This window comes from Anabrus simplex, chromosome X (genome assembly GCF_040414725.1).
Source record: "Anabrus simplex isolate iqAnaSimp1 chromosome X, ASM4041472v1, whole genome shotgun sequence".
Taxonomy (NCBI): Eukaryota; Metazoa; Arthropoda; class Insecta; order Orthoptera; family Tettigoniidae; genus Anabrus; species Anabrus simplex.
In genome coordinates this window covers 212,087,924-212,110,353 of record NC_090279.1, presented here as the reverse complement: position 1 = coordinate 212,110,353, position 22,430 = coordinate 212,087,924, and the positions used below count along the sequence as shown (strand labels likewise).

Here is a 22,430-nt window from a genome sequence, read left to right as displayed (position 1 = left end):
AACGTGTACGACTAATGCAGTTCAATAAACTTTGATCCGTTCCTAAGCTTGTGCTAATAATTCCAGTCTTCAAAACGGAACACGTCATTGCCGATAAATATGAGATTTCGTAATTACTAAAATCATCAGTTTCTGACAGTAACCTCAACAAATGCACATGTTAAATACAGAATAGAACTGTACAACTAGCCACTGTTTAACTTACAAGAAAAAAGAAACTAACAACGAAAATAATATTCAGAAAACAAACACATACACACATAAAGCAGCAATAACTATCACAGCCAACACAGTACTACTCCGAATAATATCACAAAAGCGACTGAGAGGAAGCCAACCCACGTGGCGATAGCTTCCTTAAAATGTGGCATCGCTGTTATCGTTGCCGTAGCAACAGACCATTTTCGAGCAGCATTAATCAACTCCTTCTCGCCGGTGGTGTTAGGCGTCAAACTCTAACTCACGTGGTCCTTAGTATAGTGAGACGCAAAACCAGTAGCATTATTCAGGTCTAGGGAAGTATCCGGCCTTGACTTTAGGTAACTGCTCCTCCTCCTCCTCCTTTTTTTTTTTCCCTTGTCTGTCTCCTCACTCTGACTTTGCCTCACATGAGCACCTTCTCTTGGACAGTATTTACCAGCATTATTATTTTAACTAATGGTGAAGAATATAACAGAACATGTTGTTTTTCTCCTAGAAATGAAGATATGTGGGATTGGTGAAAACATGTAGCCTTTGGGGCATACAGAACGTTTATTACAGTATGGTAGGAATTCATGCTGTAGTTACCTTAATAATGAGCGTAACCACTGTGGGTGGCCACGCTAGCAGCTAATCTAAGTATCCTGTTGTACAAATCCTGAATGTCTGTCTGCAGTATGGTATCCCGTGTTTACTGGGACCGGGCTGGAGGTCAGGTGCTTTCCCGTTGTGGAAACAAATATTTATAGGGTTTATAATCTTGGACAATCAGAGATCGGGATTGGAAACGACTGGAAGCGTTTGAGATGTGGGTCTGGAGACGAATGCTAAGGAATAAATGGATTGAAAAGAGAAGAAACAAAAGCGTTCTAGAAGAATCTCGAGGAAAGAGAGAACTGATGTTGAAGATACAAAGAAGAAGAGCTAAATTCACTGGCCGCATCTTGCCACACAACGCGCATCTTGCCACACAACACCTTTCTTACAAATCTGTCAGAAGGAAAAATTATGAGGAAGAAAGACTGAGGAAAAAATTCCTTTAAGACTTGGCACAGAATCTCCATTATAGTTTTTATTATGAAATGAAACAAAGAGCTGAGGACAGGAAAGAATAGTTGCATAGACAAGGCATTGCCTTATGATGATGATGATAATCAGCAGCTGGGCTGAGTGGCTCAGATGGTTGAGGCGCTGGCGTTCTGATCCCAACTTGGCATGTTCGATCCTGGCTCAGTTCCGTGGTATTTCAAGGTGCTCAAATACATAGGCTACGTGTGGGTAGATTTAGCGGCACGTAAAAGAACTCCTGCAGGACTAAATTCCGGCATTTTGGCGTCTCCGAAAGCTGTAAAAGTGGTTAGTGGGATGTAAAAACAACATTATTATTATTATTATAATCAGTGTGGCAGCAGACTTACGAGATGGAATGTCACTCCTCTCCAAAGTGCTGGATAGTACACTTTTGTGACACCATCACAAGCCTGCTTGCAAGCACAACGCAGTGACGGTGGTCTAGGGAACATCGCAAAAGCCAAGACTGGCATTAATAGCAAGTAGAGATATTTATATGCATTTCCTTTTATTGCAGGCATGCATTAAGTGTGTTCCCTCTTCCCATCACCTATTCCTGACCATCCTTGCTCTACCCATGGTCTTTTTTGGTAAGTATTTTACCTACATGACAACTTAGTGCAGTTGAATATCGATTTCTTTATTTATTCTGGAAGTTAGATTTTCCTCATCTTGTGTTCATAATTGTCAGATATTACTGTCTTTGATGCTGAGTAGATCAGTGTTACAAAGAATTTGGAAATCATTTTCTAAATAACTTGCTTTGAACATTAATTAGATCAATGATTAAAGTTGTCTGACTCCTTGGCTGAATGCTCAGCATTGAACCTTTCAGTTCAGAGGGTCCTGGGTTCGATTACCGGGTGGGATTTTAATCGTATCTGATTAATTCTTCTGGCTTCGGGAACGGGTGTTTGTGTTTGTCCCAACACTTTCCTCTTCATATTCAGACAACTTGCTACACTGCCAACCACCGCAGAAACACGCAATAGTGATTACATCCCTTCATATAGGCATAGCGTATCGAAGAGGAAGTGCGATGTCTTCACGAGTTACCGTTGACCGCCGCACAGATGGCACTGCCATCCACAGTGATGTCTGAGCGAGAGGATAACAGAGGCACTATCGGGACTACTACTTCAAAATCTACTAAGAAGCTCAAGCATGCAACTTACGTTTGAAAATGATTTCATCTGCTGGACACTTTGGAATATTTCCTGGAGGATTTCGCTGCCTTCAAAGTAACCAGCTCCCTTCTTATCTCCTTCGTGCGGAAGGAGAATCGACATTTCAAGTAGTGAAATACGAGTTTTGGTAGCAAACACAGCACATGATCTTCACAGCACCCCAACTGCGATGACTTCACTTTAATAACATCTAATTTATTCAAGCACTCGAAGAAAGTATCGCCCCATAAACTATCCATACATGATAGCTTTTCCGCAACAACATTTTCCACTCGCAACAACACATTATAAACACTTTCCGACGCATACGTGAGATATGTGGCGCTTTGCATTGAGCCGTAATCTTTCATTAGTGTTAGGGAAGCAAGCACGCTATCAGTCGATTTGCCGAAAAGGAAAGGACGACATAAATCACACTGAATCACTTTTGAAATATTCCTCACTATGTATCCGGCTAAATGATACACTAAGTACTCTTTGTTTCAATTCCGCCCACTTAACTCAGGTAAACTGTTTTCCCAGTCTGGTATTTGAATGTCATTTTCGATATTCACAATTTTTTCCCTGATTTCATCTACAGCTTGTGTCTTCACTGCATGATTTTTACTTTCAATTTCTCTTGCAAGAATGCGCATTTGATTAACAAGAGACGTCAATGGGGATTCAGCTCTGTACTCACAGTTTCCGCCAGACGATAAGGCAAGTTTAGACGGTACATAAATAGACTGCAACGTGTGTAAATGTAGAAAGTCAATAGTGGACGGATGATCATCAAAACTTAGTGATCGCAGGATACCGAAATGACGTTCTAGGGGATCTTGATTAAATTTTCCTGTCAAAACATAGCTATAATTGTGTTCCCACAAATATTCAGACACTTCTAAGGTACTTTCCACGGTAACTCTTAAGGACTCCAGTGTCCTTTGTGAAGCGAATGAATTTTGAGTATCTCTGAGAACATTCTGCCATTTAATTAATGTTTCATGTGCCTGTGATCCTTTATACAGTGCTTGAGTGGGAATAGACGACTTTAATGCGTCAATCAGACAGTTTAAATCTCTTGTGAAAATTTTTGTTTGTTTACTGTCTTCTAAACCCTGTGTTTTAATACCCTGATAGAATGCTATACCATTAGCGACTGATCTACTGAATAGTTGAAATGCCAGTCTTACATTAATTCGCTGAAACGAATTAGGATCCAAGTGGGCAGAGATCAGTTTGTAGCAAACTTTCAATCCGGAAAATTCAGGAGACGAGTCACATTCGTAAACTTTTCTGTAGAATGAATAATCAACAATATTGCCATTATAATTAACCTGTCCTTTGTCCTGAAAATGATTTCTTACACATTAAAATATATGTGGCGTGTCTGAAAATGCCCATAATTTTCTGTTGGAGTCAGCTGGATTGGAGATATAACACTTCAGATTCTTTATGTTACCAGATATTCCTAAGCATTTCCACAACTTTTTATTCGACTGGCTACCATCCGATGTGAAACCAATGATTCGGACACCTACTTGCTCTAATTGTATGACTGCTTGAATGAGAATGTTTGCAATTATATCACCAGGGGTGGCGTTCCGGCTAGCATATATCGCTATAGGTTGTATCCAGTTATATAGAAAAGGAACAAACATAAAAACTAGAGCATGATTTGCCAACTGACCCTTGCTTTTATCTTCAGTAAATTTCCCCAAATCAACAAAACCATTCACTTGCAATGATTCTGAGTTAAAGCGAATTTCTTCTCGTAACTTCACCTCGTCAAATATCAACATCCCTGAGCGTTCATGTTCCCCCTTTCCATTAAAAAAATCTGCTATGGCAGTGGTACCATGCTCATTTATGCCGTACGAACATTTTAGGCCCTTCACCATATTTCTCAAGTGGGATTCAGAAGGCAAAGGCAGCAAGTCATGATTTAAACAGTGCCGATAACCCTTAGGAGACTTTATTTTTTTTTTAAATGCATCAAGAAGAAATTCATCACTATATCTTATTCCTTTTTTACTTTTCGTTTGACATTTCTTTATCATTGTATCGACTATAATTTTCTGGTTTTTGCTGAGAGAACCGAATTGTTTTGACTCAGTTAAATTTCTCTTTGATTTTATATCAGAAATGTCTTTTTCAAGCAAATGTATCTTAGCTTTAGCAAAATTGAGTTGATTTTGCGTTCTAATGAAATTACGTTTCTGATTCTTCAATCTCCTCTTTAATAGCGCAATTGTTTTCCTAGCATCTGCGACATTAGAGCTATCTTCAACTACTGAGCATACAGGTTGATCACTATCACTAATATTTACGATCTGTTCAGGGCTTTTATTAGAGAAATCTCTTCGTGTGGATTGCCTATTCGTGGGAGAGTTGCGTTTCTTAACTGCCTTAGAAATATACTTGGGTAGAATAGGAAATATGTGAGGAAATGCTTCTGGTTTTAATTTCCAGCGCTGTCTTGGTATCTCGACTCTTTCACCATTCACCGTAAACGAGTCTACTTTCGCTAGAAAGTCATCCCAAAAATAAATGTCACAAATGAAACAGTTATGAGTTAATTTTCGGTCTTTTCTATGGATAGCCTTCTCCCATTTCAGTAAAACACCACTCTCTTTAGGGGGCCTAAAGAAATGCCTACCTGAAGACGACCGGTCATATCCAGATCAGCAGCCGGGTACAAAACACGAGGGCATGATGTGATAGTTTCCTCCCGCACTGATATACATTGCCTTACAGCACAATAGCGACAAAGACCGAGGTATTTAAAACATAACACTTCTCACACAACTCAATCGTGAATACACTAATAATGCAAACTGTCGAAACATCTCTGACAGCGACAATAATGAGCAATAAAAATTACTACATCTGTAGGCAAATATAACGCGGGCTAATGGCCAAGGGTCTCTGTTGACATCGCAATCGCCTGTGCTGCCACCAAGCGGGTGTACCACCAACCTCTTGAGCTCTCTTACGGGCGAATGGAGAAGATGTCGCACTTCCTCGTCGATACGCTATGATATAGGGTTGGCATCAGGAAAGACAACCAACCGTAAAACTGGGCCAAATCCACATGTGCGACATGGTTCATACCTTTGACCCTACAGATGTGGGGAAAAAAGCTATAGTAGAATAATAATCAGAAAAGGATGATTAAAATCGGTGGTTTATATCAGTTTAAACTTCAGAATTTAGCTTCCTGGGGGGGTAACATGCTTGCGTCCTATCCGGAGTCCCTGGGTTTGATTCCTGGTCAGGTCAGGGATTTTACCTGGACTTGAGGGCTAGTACAAGGTCTACTCGGCCTTTGTGATTATAATTGAGGAGCTATCCAACACTGAGATAGGGGCTGCAGTCTAGAAAGCCTAGAATAACTGCTGAGAGGATTAGTCACTCTGACCGCACGCCACCTCGTAAACTGTAGGCCTTTGGGTGGAGCAACGGTTGCATTGTTTGTAGGTTTCGAGATCGCCCTCAACCAATATAAATTGATATGAATAGTAGCTTGAGATTGTCTGGATATCTGTGTTTCCGCACACAATCGCAAAATACAGCCAAAATTGGTCAAAACATCAATTTAGAAGCTATGATATTCAGAGTATAGTAAGTCAAAAATCCAACATATTTGTTGTTGTTATTATTTCAACAACAATTGAAAAGTTTGACTTTGCTGTCAGACTGGGGTGAAATGCTGATTTTTTTTCACTATCGAAAATCCTGTAGTCTTTCCATTTTTATTAACATATTCTCATCCTGTGAAGGTCAAAGTCCATCAGGGTTGAATGGCACCATCAAGCTCTGCCCTCTTCCAAGTAATGTTGTGCGGACCCATACTACACCAATCTGTGTACAGACTTTGGGAACTTCCTTTTTTAAATGATTAATAAAGAATTAGATTATGGATGTCCGACTCGTTGGCTGAACGGTCAGAGTACTGGCCTTCGGTTCAGAGGGTCCCGGGTTCGATTCCCGGCCGTGTCGGGGATTTTAACCTTAATTGGTTAATTCCTACGGCACGGGGGCTGGGTGTATGTGTTGTCTTCATCATCATTTCATCCCCATCACGACACGCAGGTCGCCTACGGGTGTCAAATAGAAAGACTGCACCTGGCGATCCAAACCCATCCTGGGATATCCCGGCACTAAAAGCCATACGACATTTCATTTTTTTTTCAGATTATGGATTATGCAATCAGGAAACTACACAAGACTGATATTGTTGGATTGTTCTTTGATTCAAGAAGCTATAATTTTGAAGTATTTCTATGCTGTCGTTTTACTGTGTTGCTTCTTTTGAATTATTGTTTTGTTTTTCCTTATTCAACTCGATAATTTGGGTGCAATGGTTGTGTTTCTGTTAGCACAGTCTTCTCCTGTGTTTATTATTTTGAGATATCTTGTTTACAGCCTCAGCAACTTCAACAACAGTTACAACAGCAACAAGCACAAGCACAACAGCAGCCGCAGCAGCAGGCGGCTCAGACACCACAGCAACAGCTTCAACAGCAGTTGCAACAGCAGCAGTTGCAGCAGCAAGCTCAGACCCAGCAACAGCAGTTACAACAACAGCTTCAACAACAGCAACAAGTAGTTCAGTCCCAGCAGCAGCAGCAACAACAACAGTTACAGGTACAGAAACAGCAGTTCATCCTGCGTGAAGGCCAGGCGCAACCCCAGCAGTATACCGTGACTGTTCAGAGGGAAGTACCAGCAGGCCAGTTGACATGGCAACAGCAACAACAGTATCATCTGCAGCAGCAGCAGCGTCAGCAGCAATTACAACAACAGCAGCAGCAACAACAACAGCAACAACAATTGCAGCAGCAGCAGCAACAGCAGCCAGGGCAACCTCAACAGATGGCTCGGCAGATCACTTGGACGCAGCAGCCTCAGGCACAGGTGAAGTGTCTCTTGAATTATTGATGTGCAATTAAGAGTACCGTATTTGCTCTCCCCACATTTTTTCCTCATTTTTAGCTTCTAAAATAAGAGAGGATATAATAAGTGAAAATTTCACATAATGTAGGTTAGGTTGAAATGATTTTTAGAAAGAAAAGAAATTTTTAGCATCTTTAAGTCAACAAACACATTTAAACAGTTCTGTACCAGCCCCCTCTGCGTTTCCACAGCTTCATAACTAAACATGCATCGTGCCACAGCCCCACGGAGTTGAAGGCTGTGCAGTATTGGAATGTCCCAAGTCATCATCATCATCATCATCATCCTAAACCATCTCCAGTTTCCCGGGTGTGGTATATGAGCCTCCTCCATCTCATCCTGTCCTTGTACCATTCTTCCTCCACCAACTTGTCCCAATCATGACCTCTCAGCAGTACATCGCTCTTAACTAAATCTATCCATTTCCTTCGTGGCCTTCCCACAGGTCGTCTTCCTTCTACCTTTCTGTCAAATTCCTTCCTTGCTGTTCTGTTAACTGGCATCCTCTTCATGTGACCAAACCACTTCAGTCTTGATATCTGAATCTTATTGAGGAGAGAATCATCTATTTCTACTTCTTCTCTAATTTTCTTATTCCTAATCTAGTCTTTCCTGGTTTTCTGGATCATAGTGCGTAGGAATTTCATTTCAGCTGCCTGAAGTTTGGAATTATCTCTATTGGTCAGTGTTGTGGTTTCGAGACTGTATGTAAGAATTGGTGTATAATAGGACTTGTACAATGTCATTTTTGTTTTCATGGGTATTTGCTCATCCCACAGCAGGTGTCTTACCTGGTGGTAAAATTGTGTTGCCTTATTGATTCGATTGTTCCTCATGTTTTGCTAGGTTGTCATTTGATATAACGCTACCCAAGTATTTGAAAACTGGAACGCTGTCCAGTTGAGCTTCATTTAACATGACTATTGATTCTGCTCCTTCCCCGTACACTTTCATCACCACCGTCTTGGTCTTGCTGATGTTTAAACCATATTTCTTAAACTCCTCATTCCAGCTTTGTATTCTCTCTCCCAATTCCTCTTCTGAGTCACTCCAGATCGCACCATCATCTGCAAATGTGAAGGCTTTGATATCTCCATGTTCTTTCCTTTTAATAGATTTCATTACTACATCCATTACAATAATAAATAGAAGTGGTGACAATGAGCTGCCCTGCTGCACTCCTCTCTTTGTTTCAAACCAGTCCGACAAACCACATCCTACTTGAATACAGCTTCTATTCCCAACATTTTCACTTTGTCTATGAGGCTGTCTCGCACTTGAAGTTCTTTCATGCATTGCCAAATTCTTTCCCTTGGTACACTATCGTATGCTTTCTCAATGTCCAAAAATATTAGGAATAAAGGCTTGTTCTTCTACCAGTATTTTTCCATTAGCATCCTAATTGCAAATATAAGGTCTGTAGTTAACCTTCCTGGTCTGAAGCCATACTGCTCTTCTTCCAAAATTGGTTCAACAATATCTCTGATTCTGGTCTCTATTATTTTTTCCAATATTTTCAGGACATGAGACAGTAGTGTGATACCACGGTAATTAGTACATTTTCGTCGGCTTCCTTTCTTGAACAGAGGTACAATGACGCCCATCTTCCAGTCCTCAGGAATAGTATTTTCCTCCCATATCTTGTTGAGCAGTCTGTAGAGCCATTGGATTCCTGGAATTCCCGCTGCTTTCAGCATATCTGCACTTAGTTCATCTATGCCCACTGCCTTTCCTTTCTTCATGCTCTTGAGCGCATTTTCAACCTCAAGCCATGTAATTGGTGGTTCAGTTGTGGTTCCTCGACTTGGCTCTCCTCTATCCGTTGTTACGTTTTCTGTATCTCCATTCAGCAGCTTTTCGAAATAGATCTTGAGTTCTTGTTTAATTTCTCTCTCTTCTTGTGCCAGAGTTCCATCATCACGTTCTATTGCTTTTATGGTCTCTTGATCCCTTCGCTTGTTTTTCACTACTCTGTATAGCAATTTCATATTTCCTCTACTGTCCTCTTCCAGTTTGTCTGCAAACTCATTCCATTTCTTCTCTTTTTCTTCCCTTACAATGTTCTTTACAGCAAGTTTCTTGTTCCTGTATACTCCTTGAAGTCTTTGTATTTCTTGTTCTTTTCGTTCTTGTCCCTGTTTTTGTTTTTCCTTGTCCAGTGCCTTCTTTATTTGGTTTCTTTCTTTCACCGCTGATTTCACTCTATCATTCCACCGTGGTGTCTCCTTTTTTCTTTTGATAGAACTTGTAACTCCACATAAGGTTTTGGCTTCTCCCACAAAGGTGTCTTTGCAGGCCTTCCATTCTTCATTAACGCTGGTTACTTCACACTTCGGCAAACTGTGTTGAATCCTTAGTTTGTATTCTTCCTTTATTTGGACTTCTTGCAACTTCCAATTTTTAACCCTTGGTTTTTTCGTAATAAGTTTCTGCGTTTCATTTGCCTTATGTTTGAAGTCTACTACCAACAATCTGTGGTCACTGTCCATGCTTTCACTAGGGATGACCTTTACATCTGTGATGTACCTGCCACCACCTTTATTTGTGATTACGTAGTCAATCAATGTTCTATACTGGCCATCCCAACTGTACCTTGTTATTCTGTGACTGTCTCTTTTTTTGAAGAATGTATTTTTGATTATAAGATCATTTCTTCTGCACAGATCTAATAGTTGTTCTCCTTCTGGGTTCCTTTGTCCAAATCCATGTGTACCCAAGTCTGTCTACCCCAACTTGCGTATTTAGATCTCCAATAATAATAACATTTTCCTCATTAACTGTATCTTCCAGGTCTTGCCGAAATTTCTCTTTGTCTTCCTCACTGCAGCCTGTCTGTGGGGCATACACTTGTATGATGGTGTACTTAGTGTTCTCCCAAGTCTTGCGACAAAACAGTGAAATTCAATTACTTTGTCGGCATGATCTGATGGAAGCCGGTGGCACAGTGATATCCTCCTCCACAAAATTAGTCCATTTCAGCGCACAGAGCATTCCGACCAACCTCTACTTGCTTTTCAAAATCCTTCCCTGCAATATCAGAACTTTTCTTATTTTCACGCACTGTAAACTGTATCATTTTATCTTTTCCTTTGTTACTGTTGTCCAGAACTTTCATATCCACATTTTCCTATTCCTATAGTTTTGAGGTAAAGGGAGAGTGATTTAGATTTGTACAAGTTTTCTTCAGCTTTTCTCTACTTATTATAAATTAATGAGCAGAGAGACAAAAGCCTTACTTTTTGAGGCCAACATAGTAATATAGGAAGAAGGTGAAATACAAATACAAGTTACTGTATGGAATCAGGAGACAGAGGAATATGGAATGAAAATAAATGTGAAGAAGAGTAAGTTAGTATGATGACAAGAGGTAGTAGAGAAGGAAGACAGATTATTGAAGTAAATGGAAGACAATTAGATGTTGTGAAAAGCTTCAAATATTTGGGGAGTATACTTCCAAAAGCTGGGAAAATAAATGAAGAAATAAAAAAATCCAACAAGCTAATGGGTTTTACCAATGTGTGAGGGGTATAGTGTGGAACTTCTGGAAAATTCTGTACTCATTGTATTACGCACCGATTTTGACATACATTGGAGGCACATGGACGACAACAAAATGTGATGAAAGCAGAATCCAAGCAGCCGAAATGAAATTCCTTAGAGGAGTAATTGAGAAGACATGAAGGGATAAGGTCAGGAATATAGAAATCAGAGAGAAAATTGGATTCCCTAAACTGCAAGACAAGATAAAGACCACTGAGCTCAAATGGTATGGACACATGATGAGAATGGAAGAGGATAGAGTTCCAAAGCCAGTATTTATGGAGAAAATAATAGGAAGAAGACAACAGATAAGGCCCAGAAAGAGGTGGACGAATACGGTGAAGTATAGAGAAGAGAGGGCTAAAAGTAGAAGAAATATTGGAGGAAGGAAAGGAGTGGTGGAAAGATAGAAAACTGTGGAGGTGCTTTACTTAAAACCCAACCCAGAAGACTGGGAACGGGGAAATTAAGAAGAAGAAGAAGAAGAAGAAATCAGTTCTGTTGCTGCATGCTGCTGACCATTAATTATTGTTATTGAAAACCTACAACCTGTTTTCCATTCTTTGACCGAGTCAGGGATGTAATGAATGATCCATTCATAGGCTATTATTACAATGGAGTCGCCACTCCCAAAGTGATTTATTAATGACTGATAAATGCTATGAAATGATAATGGAGAGTGTTGTTGGAATGAAAGATGACAGGGAAAACCGGTGTACCCGGAGAAAAACCTGTCCCGTAATTATTGGTATTATGTATAGTAATTATTTATTATAAATATTGTAACAAGACCCTATCTCAATTTGATATAGTCCAAAAGAGCTATAGAGGAAGTGTGTTTGCAAAATCCACACTGGAGTATTGAAAGAAGACAATTATGTAAGAATTATTTTCCTTCAGTTAAATTTTTGTTACTTGCTTCCCACCTCTTGCTCCTGCTGAGAACTTTATTGGAAGTTCTACAGCATATTATCATACTAAGAAATTCCTCCATTTCAAGGATACTCTTAGTAAAAATATGCGTGCAAATATTTATGATATTTTGTTCATGTATGGAAGCTTGACTTTTCTGTTGCCTATATTTTCCAGGGTCCACCTCGTCAGCTAATTCAGCTCGATCCACAGACCCATGCTCAGTTGCAGCAGATGGACCCAACCCAGCGAGCGCTCTTCATACAGAAGATCCACAAACAACGCCAGCTGATACTTCAGAGGCAGTTGCAGGTACGTTCACTTTTGTCGCTCCATTAAACAGAAATGGCAGGGCAAGTGGTTAGTAAATGTTGTCTCGTGTGCAGGATCAGTTCTTATTGCAGCTCGTTGACATTTTAACATTCAAATGGTAATAGAAAAATAGATCCCGCAAAAAAAAATTTCCAGGTTAAAATTTTGGCATTCGCATGTCTCTTGAGATTTAATGTTCCTTTTCCTTACGGTGCCGAATCTTCCGGATGGTTGACAACCATCACGGAATAGTTTTTCTTATTTTGGTTTTTCCATATCAAACTTTCATTTTGTGGATGTCAAACCATTGTTGGAGGTTCTTTGCCCTCAGTGATCCTTTATATCCTGCTGTATTTGACATTTTGGAAGATGGGCCAAAACCTTGTTTCCTGCGTGTTGCAAGGGTTTGGGCTTACACGATTTCCTGGCTGTACGGAGTACCTCTGTTTCAAAGGCCTGCAGCGTCCTTCCTTTGACACCGTAAGTCAGCACTGGTATCGAGTAACACTTCACGATGTGCCGACGAGTTTGACACTGGAGGTCATGGTTGAATACAAGACGTTTTAATTTTAGAAATACTCTCGTTGCGATGCAGAGCAGAGTGGCCGTGCGTGCACCTTAACATGCTACAGCTGCGGGGCTAAGCTCTGCATTCAGGAGACAAATGGGTTCGAACCCCATTGTCAGCTGTCCTGAGAATGGTTTCCCATTTTCACGTTAGGTCAAATGCTGGGACAATTCATATTCATAGGCCACAGCCGATTCCTTCCACCTCCTTACTCACTTTCATTCACCATCATATATGTCCGGCTCCATGGCTAAATGGTTAGCGTGTTGGCCTTTGGTCACAGGGGTCCCGTGTTCGATTCCCAGCAGGGTCGGGAATTTTAACCATTTTAACCATCATTGGTTAATTTCCCTGGCACGGGGGCTGGGTGTATGTGCTGTCTTCATCATCATTTCATCCTCATCACGATGCGCAGGTCGTCTACGGGAGTCAAATCAAAAGACCTGCACCTGGCGAGCCGAACCCGTCCTGGGATCTCCCGGCACTAAAAGCCATACGCCGTTGTTATTATTATTATTATTATTACCATAATTTATTTCGTTAGCTCCTCAACTGAGGTTTGTATCAGAAAGGGCACCTGGCCATAAAAAAACATGCCATGTAATTTCATCTCGTCCCATCCCCGATCCTGTATCAGGAAGTGGAGCCAAGACAGTAGACATAATGAAGTGTTCAGAATTGCAGATCTTTTTTGTAGATCTCTTTCCTTTCCTTATCAGCTTACGTACCATGATTTGTCACAGTCAAGCGAGTGAATGAACAACTTGGCACGACAGAAGTGCAGGGACATTCGATTTTGCCTGCGAAGCTCTCCTCGCACCATTCAACAATATGTTGATTGGAGTACAGTATTTTTTTAAATGGCACTACAATAGCAAGAAAAAAACAACCTTTTAAAAGTATTTTGGTTTGATTTATACTGCCTTCACAGCCTGTGACCTAAACAATGTTGCTGTCGCTGAAGTGCACACACACACACACACACACACTTCCCTGCCCATGCTGTCTGCTGTGGGACGAAGAGCCCAGCAAGAGCACCTCTGGAGAAATGAATTAAAATTTTGCCTTTTTGCATAGATTTAACTTCATTTTTTCAAAATATAATTGAAATTCATCCTGCTTTAAAATGTAAATATTTTTCCTATTACTTTATTATTTAGACAATATGGCAGCCATTTTTCGTACATGTATGTGGATTACTCAAGCCGTGTATCGCTTTGAAAGTAACTAGTAAGCTTAGCACATCTTCCAATGCAAGAAGTCATGCTATTGGCTGGGTGGGAGTTTACAATCAACCAGTGAATGTTAGATTTCCTATCTTTACCTTACTATTTTAGTTATTCACATTGCGTCACATGTTCATTGTTTGTCTTTCGTTCATAAAGCAACGTGTTTATTAGTGTGTCAACAATTATCACAGAAGAAAATTACAGAGTACTTTTGTAAGTAGGCTAAGTGAAAACTGTAAAATCACTTGGGCGTAATAACTTGCACATTTATAACGCAATGTTATTTTTACACATTTATATATTATTTCACACTGCATGACTTGTTAACTGTTCCTGTGCCATGATTGAAACTACTGTAATTGAAAAATGGGCTGTATTCTGTCGCCATGTTGTGCCAACTCACCAACATGCCATTACCAATACCCACAGTAACGGTTCAAAATAAACATAACTTAAACATACAATAAACCAAACATGACTTAAAATGATTAATCTCAGATAATATTTCAAGTTATCAATTCAGAACTCAGTCTCATAATATTTTGAGAAATTGATTTAACAAGGTGTCTGTAAATGTAACACCTGACCTATATATCTTTGTTCAACCTACTTTTAGTGGTGTAAAACTTAATTTTTGGTTCTAAGAAAGGGCATGATGAATGAAAAATGTAAGAATAATGTTCATTTGTTGAATATGTATAGTTAACATTATGGTACCCATTCTTATTGAAGTTGCAATATACTATGGATATACAGTATAACCTAACCCTGGTACGGTGTCTGTTATTCCTTATGGGACACCATTTTTGGGGAAATTTAATCAAATTCCATTGTGACAAAATTTTACTATAACGAAAATAATTGAAGGTTACGTTACGTTATATTCACATTTCACTATATAAACCCTTGTTTTGAAAATAGCCCTGTGGTGATTTCTCTGACCAGGAATCAGAAACTTCTTTTGAAAGTTGTATAATGATAAATGTATTTTTCAGTTACAACAACAGCGTCAAGTGCCGGTACGTCCTGTGCAGCAGATGGTACAGCAGCAACAACAGCCAGTGGTGATCAGAGGCCAACTCCCTCCTGGACTGACACCGCAGCAGTGGCTACAACAACAGAGAGAACGGCAGCAGACTGTGGTGATCAGTCAGCAGCAACACGCTCAGTTGAGACAGCAGGTATAGTCATTGGCTCCAGGTCAGTCTGTCACAGCTCGATGTGGCCATGTCAAAATAGGCACCGATTGCTTTGTTCACATGTAGCACAACTGTCGCCATATGGACATGATATGGGCTTATGCAGCGTCAAGAAAACAAGGTGAAACTAGTTACGTTTCGCACAGATTGACCAAACATGCCGGTCTATAGGGACTCGCATCGAGGAACGCCAAAGAAATATCCGTCTCAACCAGCCAGACAAGTCAGCAATAGCTGAGCACGCCTTATCGTCAGGTCATGATGATGTATTCCAAGATGTTCAAGCTCTTACCCACACTAAACACTACGGGCTGATTGCAGAAACAGTGTTTAGACAATGTCTACGGTTAAACAATGCCTAAGTATAAATGCCGCATTGCGGAGATGTTATTTATCACTTAGACACTGTTTAAAACTGATGTTCAACCGGCCATATTTAAACATTGCCAAGAACACTGTTTATCCTCAAATGAGAGGAGTGAATTACAGTACAATCAGAGGTTATATACCATGAAACATGTAATTTGTATTATAATGTTGAGACGATTCCGGGAAGAAAGGTTAGTCCGACGACCTCTCTGTGGGTCGCCCGCTGCGAATTCGCAGCAATTCATTTGAAATGTACGGGGAGGTAGACCTTAAAATAAGATTTTGCTTTTCAAGAGACTTGTTTCTTGAGACTGACAATGGGATCAGATTTTAACAAACCTATAATTTTAAATATCAGCACTGGCATCCTTCAAAAGAGACTTTTTATCCCAATAAGTTGATAATTTTTTAATGTTTTTAACCCTGTACTGATGATGGCTCAATAGAGCCGCAACATGTATACAATGTTTTTGTAATATTTAATCAATCTAGTAGATTGTAATACATAGTATTGAACAAGGTGGAGAAATTAATACTTTCATATTGTGATACTACAGTCAGTACAGATCCCTAACATGAATTTCATCTCTTGTAATGCAGGTGTTGGTGCAGCAACAGCAGAATCCCCTCCGGCAGCAGCAACAGCAAGGAGCTCCACCTCAAAGGGAACTTTTAGTAGCACCTAACCAACCTGCAGGTGCTACTGCTGCCACCACATGGATCCCACAACCTGCTGAAGCTGCTATTCCTGGTATGTATCGCCTGGGAATAATCTATACAAAAGTTTATTAAAAGCAGCTTTGTCCAGTCCGTCTGGCCATTCTATCGAACAGATTTGCTTCATTTCTTTTTTTATTCTCTTAAGAATTACCTGCCGGTGAATCATCAGGCATGGATAGGTCTCTTAACACATTGATGACCGGCCCCGGAGATCTCCGTTTTACTGCGACCAGCGCTTGTTGATGGGCCCTGGAGATCTCCGTTTCTACGCACGGGCATCATTTGTAGCTTGTTGTGCTATCTGTTGGCTATAATTTTGACTATTTTCAATCATGTCATGGGGAAGAAGGATCGTAGATTTTAGTGTCGATGTAATTTTTAAATTGTATCGTCTTTATAGCCATGGAAACTTTGTATATACGCGGATGTTCTTACGCGCCGAGAATCATTGTACAAGATGGCGTGCTTATGTGTAACATGTGTGATGAGCCCTGAGAATTCTCATAGTTTCTCAGCTGACGATAGGTGACAGCCGACAATAGGTGCCGGGCTACGAGAATTTTCGCTTTTATGTACCTTGTATTTCCTTAATTATTAATGAAATTGTGAGCGATAATAGGAGTTCCAAACAGTGTAGTGATGTAATTGAAATTATCGCTGCATCTTTCTTTCTTTAAACCTTCGTGTACGTAACAGAATAATACCGGATATGTAGAGCTATTCTGAGCTCTGGTGTTGATTCAGTTGCCGACGACTACTGGTAATTATAATAGATACCAAGTGACAGTGAATTAGATATTTCTAATGATTAACAGCTAGCACTACACGGGGAGTAACTGTAAAAAGAAATCCTTGTATACTTGAACACAGTAAGTACACGAAAGGCACAACCAGGGCTTTCGTACTACACACTGCGTAGAAAGACTATAATACGGAGCCACAAACGCTACTGCTTTGAAAGGTATCACGCCGTAATGACTATTAAACCACCTAGTGTGTACATGTTCCAAGTTTGAGGTCGATATCTTTACCCTACAACTGCTTCAGGTTTATCTATCAAGTGCTGCGGTAATTTTCCTCAACGCACAGAATAAAATAAAACAGCGTCTGAAAGCACATCATAATCATAACTTAACCTGATCATACATCAATATGAAGTTGTAAGACTGGTCTACGTACTTCTGATAGAAGTAAGAAAGCCATTGTCATTATTTTGAATTCATCATAAAATTTTTTGAATAACAAATTATTGATTATTCTGTGCATAGAATTTGTCTCAAAAATAGAATACTTGCAAAGTTTAAAGTGTCTTCTTCATTATTCAAGAAGCAGTTTTCAGCTATTTCTGTTAGTTACTGAAACGCTCTGAAAAGAAATCGTGTTAGTTGCCATTTTGCTCAGTGCAGCCTCAATGTCAACATGATAGTACTTCCACTTCTGCATCCAAATTATAGGCTACGATCATCATTTATTTCTCAAAGTCTTTCAAACTGAAACGGAACCAGCACGACTTGACATTAGTGCCATCTGGCTATTTACTATGAAACCAATTTGGAATTTGGAGACCGTTTCTCAGAGAGACGATCGCACTTGATGAAACGGCACACCGTCTCCCAGGGTTAATTAATTTTCGAGTTACAGTAGTTTGAGTGCAGCAATGTATCTGTATGGGGTAGAGCCTCCATTCGGGGCTGTCATCAATGTGTTAAGTTCAGTCAATTTAGAGTAATCCCAAAATCAAATCACCAAATGACCACTCCCAATAATAGCAGGTGAAGGCTTACCCTACCCCGCAAGACATTCTGTACTTAGCCGGTGGTGCACACTTAAAAAGAGCAATATACAGTGAAACCTCGATTCTCTGTTTTTCGAGGGACCATGAAAATAAAACTTACAACACGGGAAAATGGAAAATCCGGGATTGAATGTAAACCATCAACAATTTGGCTAAACATCACAAAAATGAAATATGTATATTTATAATCCTACAAAAACTCCTAAACCAAACCAAACTACAGCCCCATTGGCACTTTGCCTGCCAAGCGACCGCTGCTCAGCCCGAAGGCCTGCAGATTACGAGGGCGCATGGTCAGTGCGACGAATCCTCTCGGCCGATATTCCTGGCTTTGTAGGTCGGGGTCGCTATCTCACCATTAGATAGCTCCACAACTAAAGGTAATCACGTAGGCTGAGTGGACCTGGAACCAGATTTATATCCAGGTAAAATTGCCTGACCTGGTCGCAATCAAACCCGGGCCCTCTGGATGAGGGGCAGGCATGTTAGACCGCGAAACCGCATTAATTACCGGTACGAGAGTTCAAAATCACGGTACTTTATATTCAGTTTTACAGGTGAATCTTCGTCTGTTTCCGTGACAGCTTCTTTCAGTTCAGCAACTTTGATTAGGCTAGCCAAACTCTTCAAAAAATCTAATAACGCCAAGCCAAACGACAATCGACCACAAGTAGCTTTTTAATTCTCTCATTTAATAAAATAAAGCACGTTAGATACAAAAGCACCCAAAATGATGGCGAAATCCCTTCATTTCTTAATCTTCCATTGTAATTTGGTCTCCGGTACACAGTTCGTAGTCAGTTTCTGGAAATCTCGTACCACGCAAATTAGGCCTACATCGACTTTTAAAGGTTATGTTGAACTCAAAATCATGGTTTCAAATGTAAGTATCGATTCTTAAAAGTTCTCGAATGCATTATATTCAGTTCTGCGCGTCACAAATCCAGTCAAATTGGAAAGATAATAGAAATATCATCAAATCTTTAGAAATTACGGTTATTCGTGACCCTGAGGTCATCTGGAAAGCACGCTCGCTGCACGTGTCAGTACGAGTTGGAAATGATACCAACCATTTAAAATGTAATGTGCGCAAATAAAACGACTGTGGTTTTTGGTATTTTAACATGAAAATGTAAAATTCCCAGTCTTACATTAGGACCTAAACAGTAATAGGCAATCCCAAGACCTCCCATGGCGGTTTTTTTTTTAAATGTAAGGTGCAACATCTGTTCTGGTCTCTCTAACATAATCATGTACGATAATATCAACAATACTGAATTTGTGTTAAGAAGGAGCAGTTTCGATTCCTGCCTGAAAGCCGAGTTACTCGGCAGTGCCCTGAGCAAAGTGCCGAAAACCTGTTCAACAGTATGATCGAAAAAATGTAAACATATAAACATCTAACCCTGGACATAATATGGACGTTTTATGAGTGCGAACATTTGACGAAACTTGTTCCATCTTCAAACAGAGCTCTCGAAATGCGCCGTGTCTCCTTGCAATTGTTGTGGCCACACTCTGCTTTATGATTTTCCGACATTCTCTAAACAATACCACCCAAATGTGATGCTAAGACGGTCCCTTATGCAAGTTCACCGCCGATCGCTCTTCCAGTACCAGTAGAGTACTTGCTTTAATTATCACAAACATGAGTCGTTAACGCCAAGATCCATAAATATGCCATAGCCGTCCTTTCGAGAGACATTGTTTATTAAAAAACGATCGATCGAGGATTTAGCGTTGATGGGACTGGAATTTCTGGACGGTTGATCCGGGAAATCGCGGGACCTCGTAATTTGAACGCATTTTCCGGGAACGGATAATCGAGGTTCCACTGTATTTAAGTAAAAATATCGCGAAGCTAAATTATTAAAAAGGACGGCAGCTATAGTTAAACCTACAATTTCAACGAAACTTGGTACTCATATAACTTAACACTTAGCATTCTCGCGGCAGGCCATGCCCGACAATGAGAATGTCCTGCATAGGTCTATGATTTTCTTCCCTATATAACTCCTTTGTCGGGTTACGCTGAATGGCTGAATGGCGGAGCTGGTACCTCTGCTGATGGCTGGAGGGAATACCGTGACATGGACTTGGACCTCAAAAAATCCCATTCATAGATACGTCAGATTATAAGCCACCGCAAAGGACTAAACCTAAGAGTGAACTTGACTTTTTTCAGTTCCTCATGACGGACGAGTTATTGTCTGAAATTATGCACGATACTAACCGGTATGCCAATGTAAACATTCAAAAGGTTAAGCCCCTCAGACGTGAGTCTATTTGGAGGTCGTGGATAGATGTTGCTCTTCCTGAATTCAAAGAATTTTTAGGCGTAATCCTAAATATTGCAGTGAACAGTAAGCCTGAATTACGACGTGAGACAGTGTTTTTCTGCAATACTTGTAGAAAAATTCCTGGATTTCATCCTGGTGAGTGCTTTGAGAAGTTCCACACAATGCACAATTACAGATAAGACAGATAATTACAGGCTTAAAAATGCTGAACATTGCACCTGCATATTGCATTTTAATTGTATTACCGTACTTTCTCATATAATTAACACACTTTTTTGTAGCAAAATACAGCCAAAAACTTACGATGTATAAATTATTTATGGAATTCAGATATTTAAAAATTATTTACAGTTCATTTACATTTAAAAGATACATCAAATATAAAATAAAAACAATTGGTTCAACTCATTTGCGGGTATAGTCATTTGGCATAAAATTCCGGTGTGGGATTTTTTCTGAAAAGTTAAATAGGGTAGGCCTACATCAGGTTAGTTAGACACGTGGGATGAACTACTGACATTGGAAAATATTCTTCCTGTTACGAGCTGAGAGTATGACCTGAAATGAAAAAAACATGAATTAATAAAAGTACAATTCATGTAATGTCATAACAGTGACAAACTGTCGAACACGAGAAGGACCGGGTATCAAAGAAGGGACTCTTTTAGATTTCCCTAAACCGTTCATATCCAATCTTATATGAGTGACCAGTAAGGGTTTACGCATTGTATTACTATACAGCACATAGTCATCCAAGTCATAGGAATCTCTTCCTGCAGTTCACTGACGTATTTCGCATGTTCACCGCCTTTATGATCGCCTCTGCTTGTTATCTACGAGCAAAACTTTCCGGAAGGTCGCGCAGTAACACAGCATATCGAAAAGGCACTGGCAACACAAAGTGAGACAGCTGGAAATTGGCTTATATTGATATCAACATTTCTTCAGCTTGCTTGTGTAATGAATGCCACGAAAGAAATTGAAAAGCTGAAGAAAAGGATAGCACGGAAAACATAAGCAATTGTAATTGAATCGGCGTGTTGAAAAGGGTACACATTCCAAAATCCTTACTTTTCAGGAGAAAGGAAACACCGTTTTGTAGCTAAAAGAAAGGTTTGATCAAAAAAGTTTCTATTAGGCATTTATACATCATATATCTGCGTATTCTGCTACAAAGTATGGAAATCATATTACGTACGGTTTTCAAGTTATACCATTTTTTATGTCAAGGAATATGTCCCTTTTTGTACTCAAATTTGAGAAAGATCTTTGTAGAGGCAGATATAAACTCGTATCTTCAAAAGTCTGTTAAGCAGTAACAAAGTATTGCACAAAAATTCGCCCAACCATCATTTCTTTTGTAGGTATTCATTGTCATTCTGTCTCTTAAGTGTTTTACTTTACGAAGATGTCTAGCCTCCATAACCCCTAAATGGTGTATGTCTTTTATGTTTAAAATATCGTGAAGATCATCAACGTTATTGTCCATGCCTTCAATGTTGAATGGATAAGTCAAATATTTCACCACGTTTATATTACTGCAGACAGTAAATACCACGAAAATAAACTATTCACTTGTTTCTTTTTCCGCTACTCGCTGCTATACAACGGTCCTGGTCTGTATAAGTAATTCAATGAATAACTATAACAGATGTATACACGGGAGGTTTATACACTGTTTATTAGTAACGAATTTCACATAAACGGTTTATAAACCTTGTATAAAAGTTATACACCATTTATTAGTAAGACGGGTGGTGTGTGACGAATTTGCAAGTAATTTAGGAGAGGATTCTAGTGATGCAAGAGACAAAGAATCTTCCCATCTGCAGGGAATCGAGCCTATTGCAAGTTCAGATTAATGAAATACCTGTCACGTAAGTAGGCCTACTTGCTTATTTTCATGGAAAATTTATTTCATAGCAGTGATAATGTATTTTTATCATCTCAGGCAAAGCAGCTATATCTGTAAATTTACATGTTCATATTTGCGTTAAAGACATCGTGGAGCGATACGAAGCGTTTGTTTATACCTACGTTACTCTTTCGATGGAAGGAAGTTTAGTTCATTTCATTTTCTTTCAAAATG

At 39.7% G+C, this 22,430-nt stretch overlaps 1 protein-coding gene across 3 annotated transcripts in view; it reads left to right on the top strand.

Moving 5' to 3' along the window:
• The window catches only part of LOC136886347 (PAX-interacting protein 1), a 136,616-nt gene that overhangs the window by 21,686 nt on the left and 92,500 nt on the right, over positions 1-22,430 (top strand). For all 3 annotated transcript variants that reach the window (XM_067159085.2, XM_067159083.2, XM_067159082.2), the window contains exons 7-10: positions 6,867-7,358; positions 12,027-12,161; positions 14,954-15,139; positions 16,127-16,277. In XM_067159085.2, coding sequence (XP_067015186.2) covers positions 6,867-7,358; positions 12,027-12,161; positions 14,954-15,139; positions 16,127-16,277 — 964 coding nt within the window. The remainder of the gene's footprint in view (positions 1-6,866; positions 7,359-12,026; positions 12,162-14,953; positions 15,140-16,126; positions 16,278-22,430) is intronic.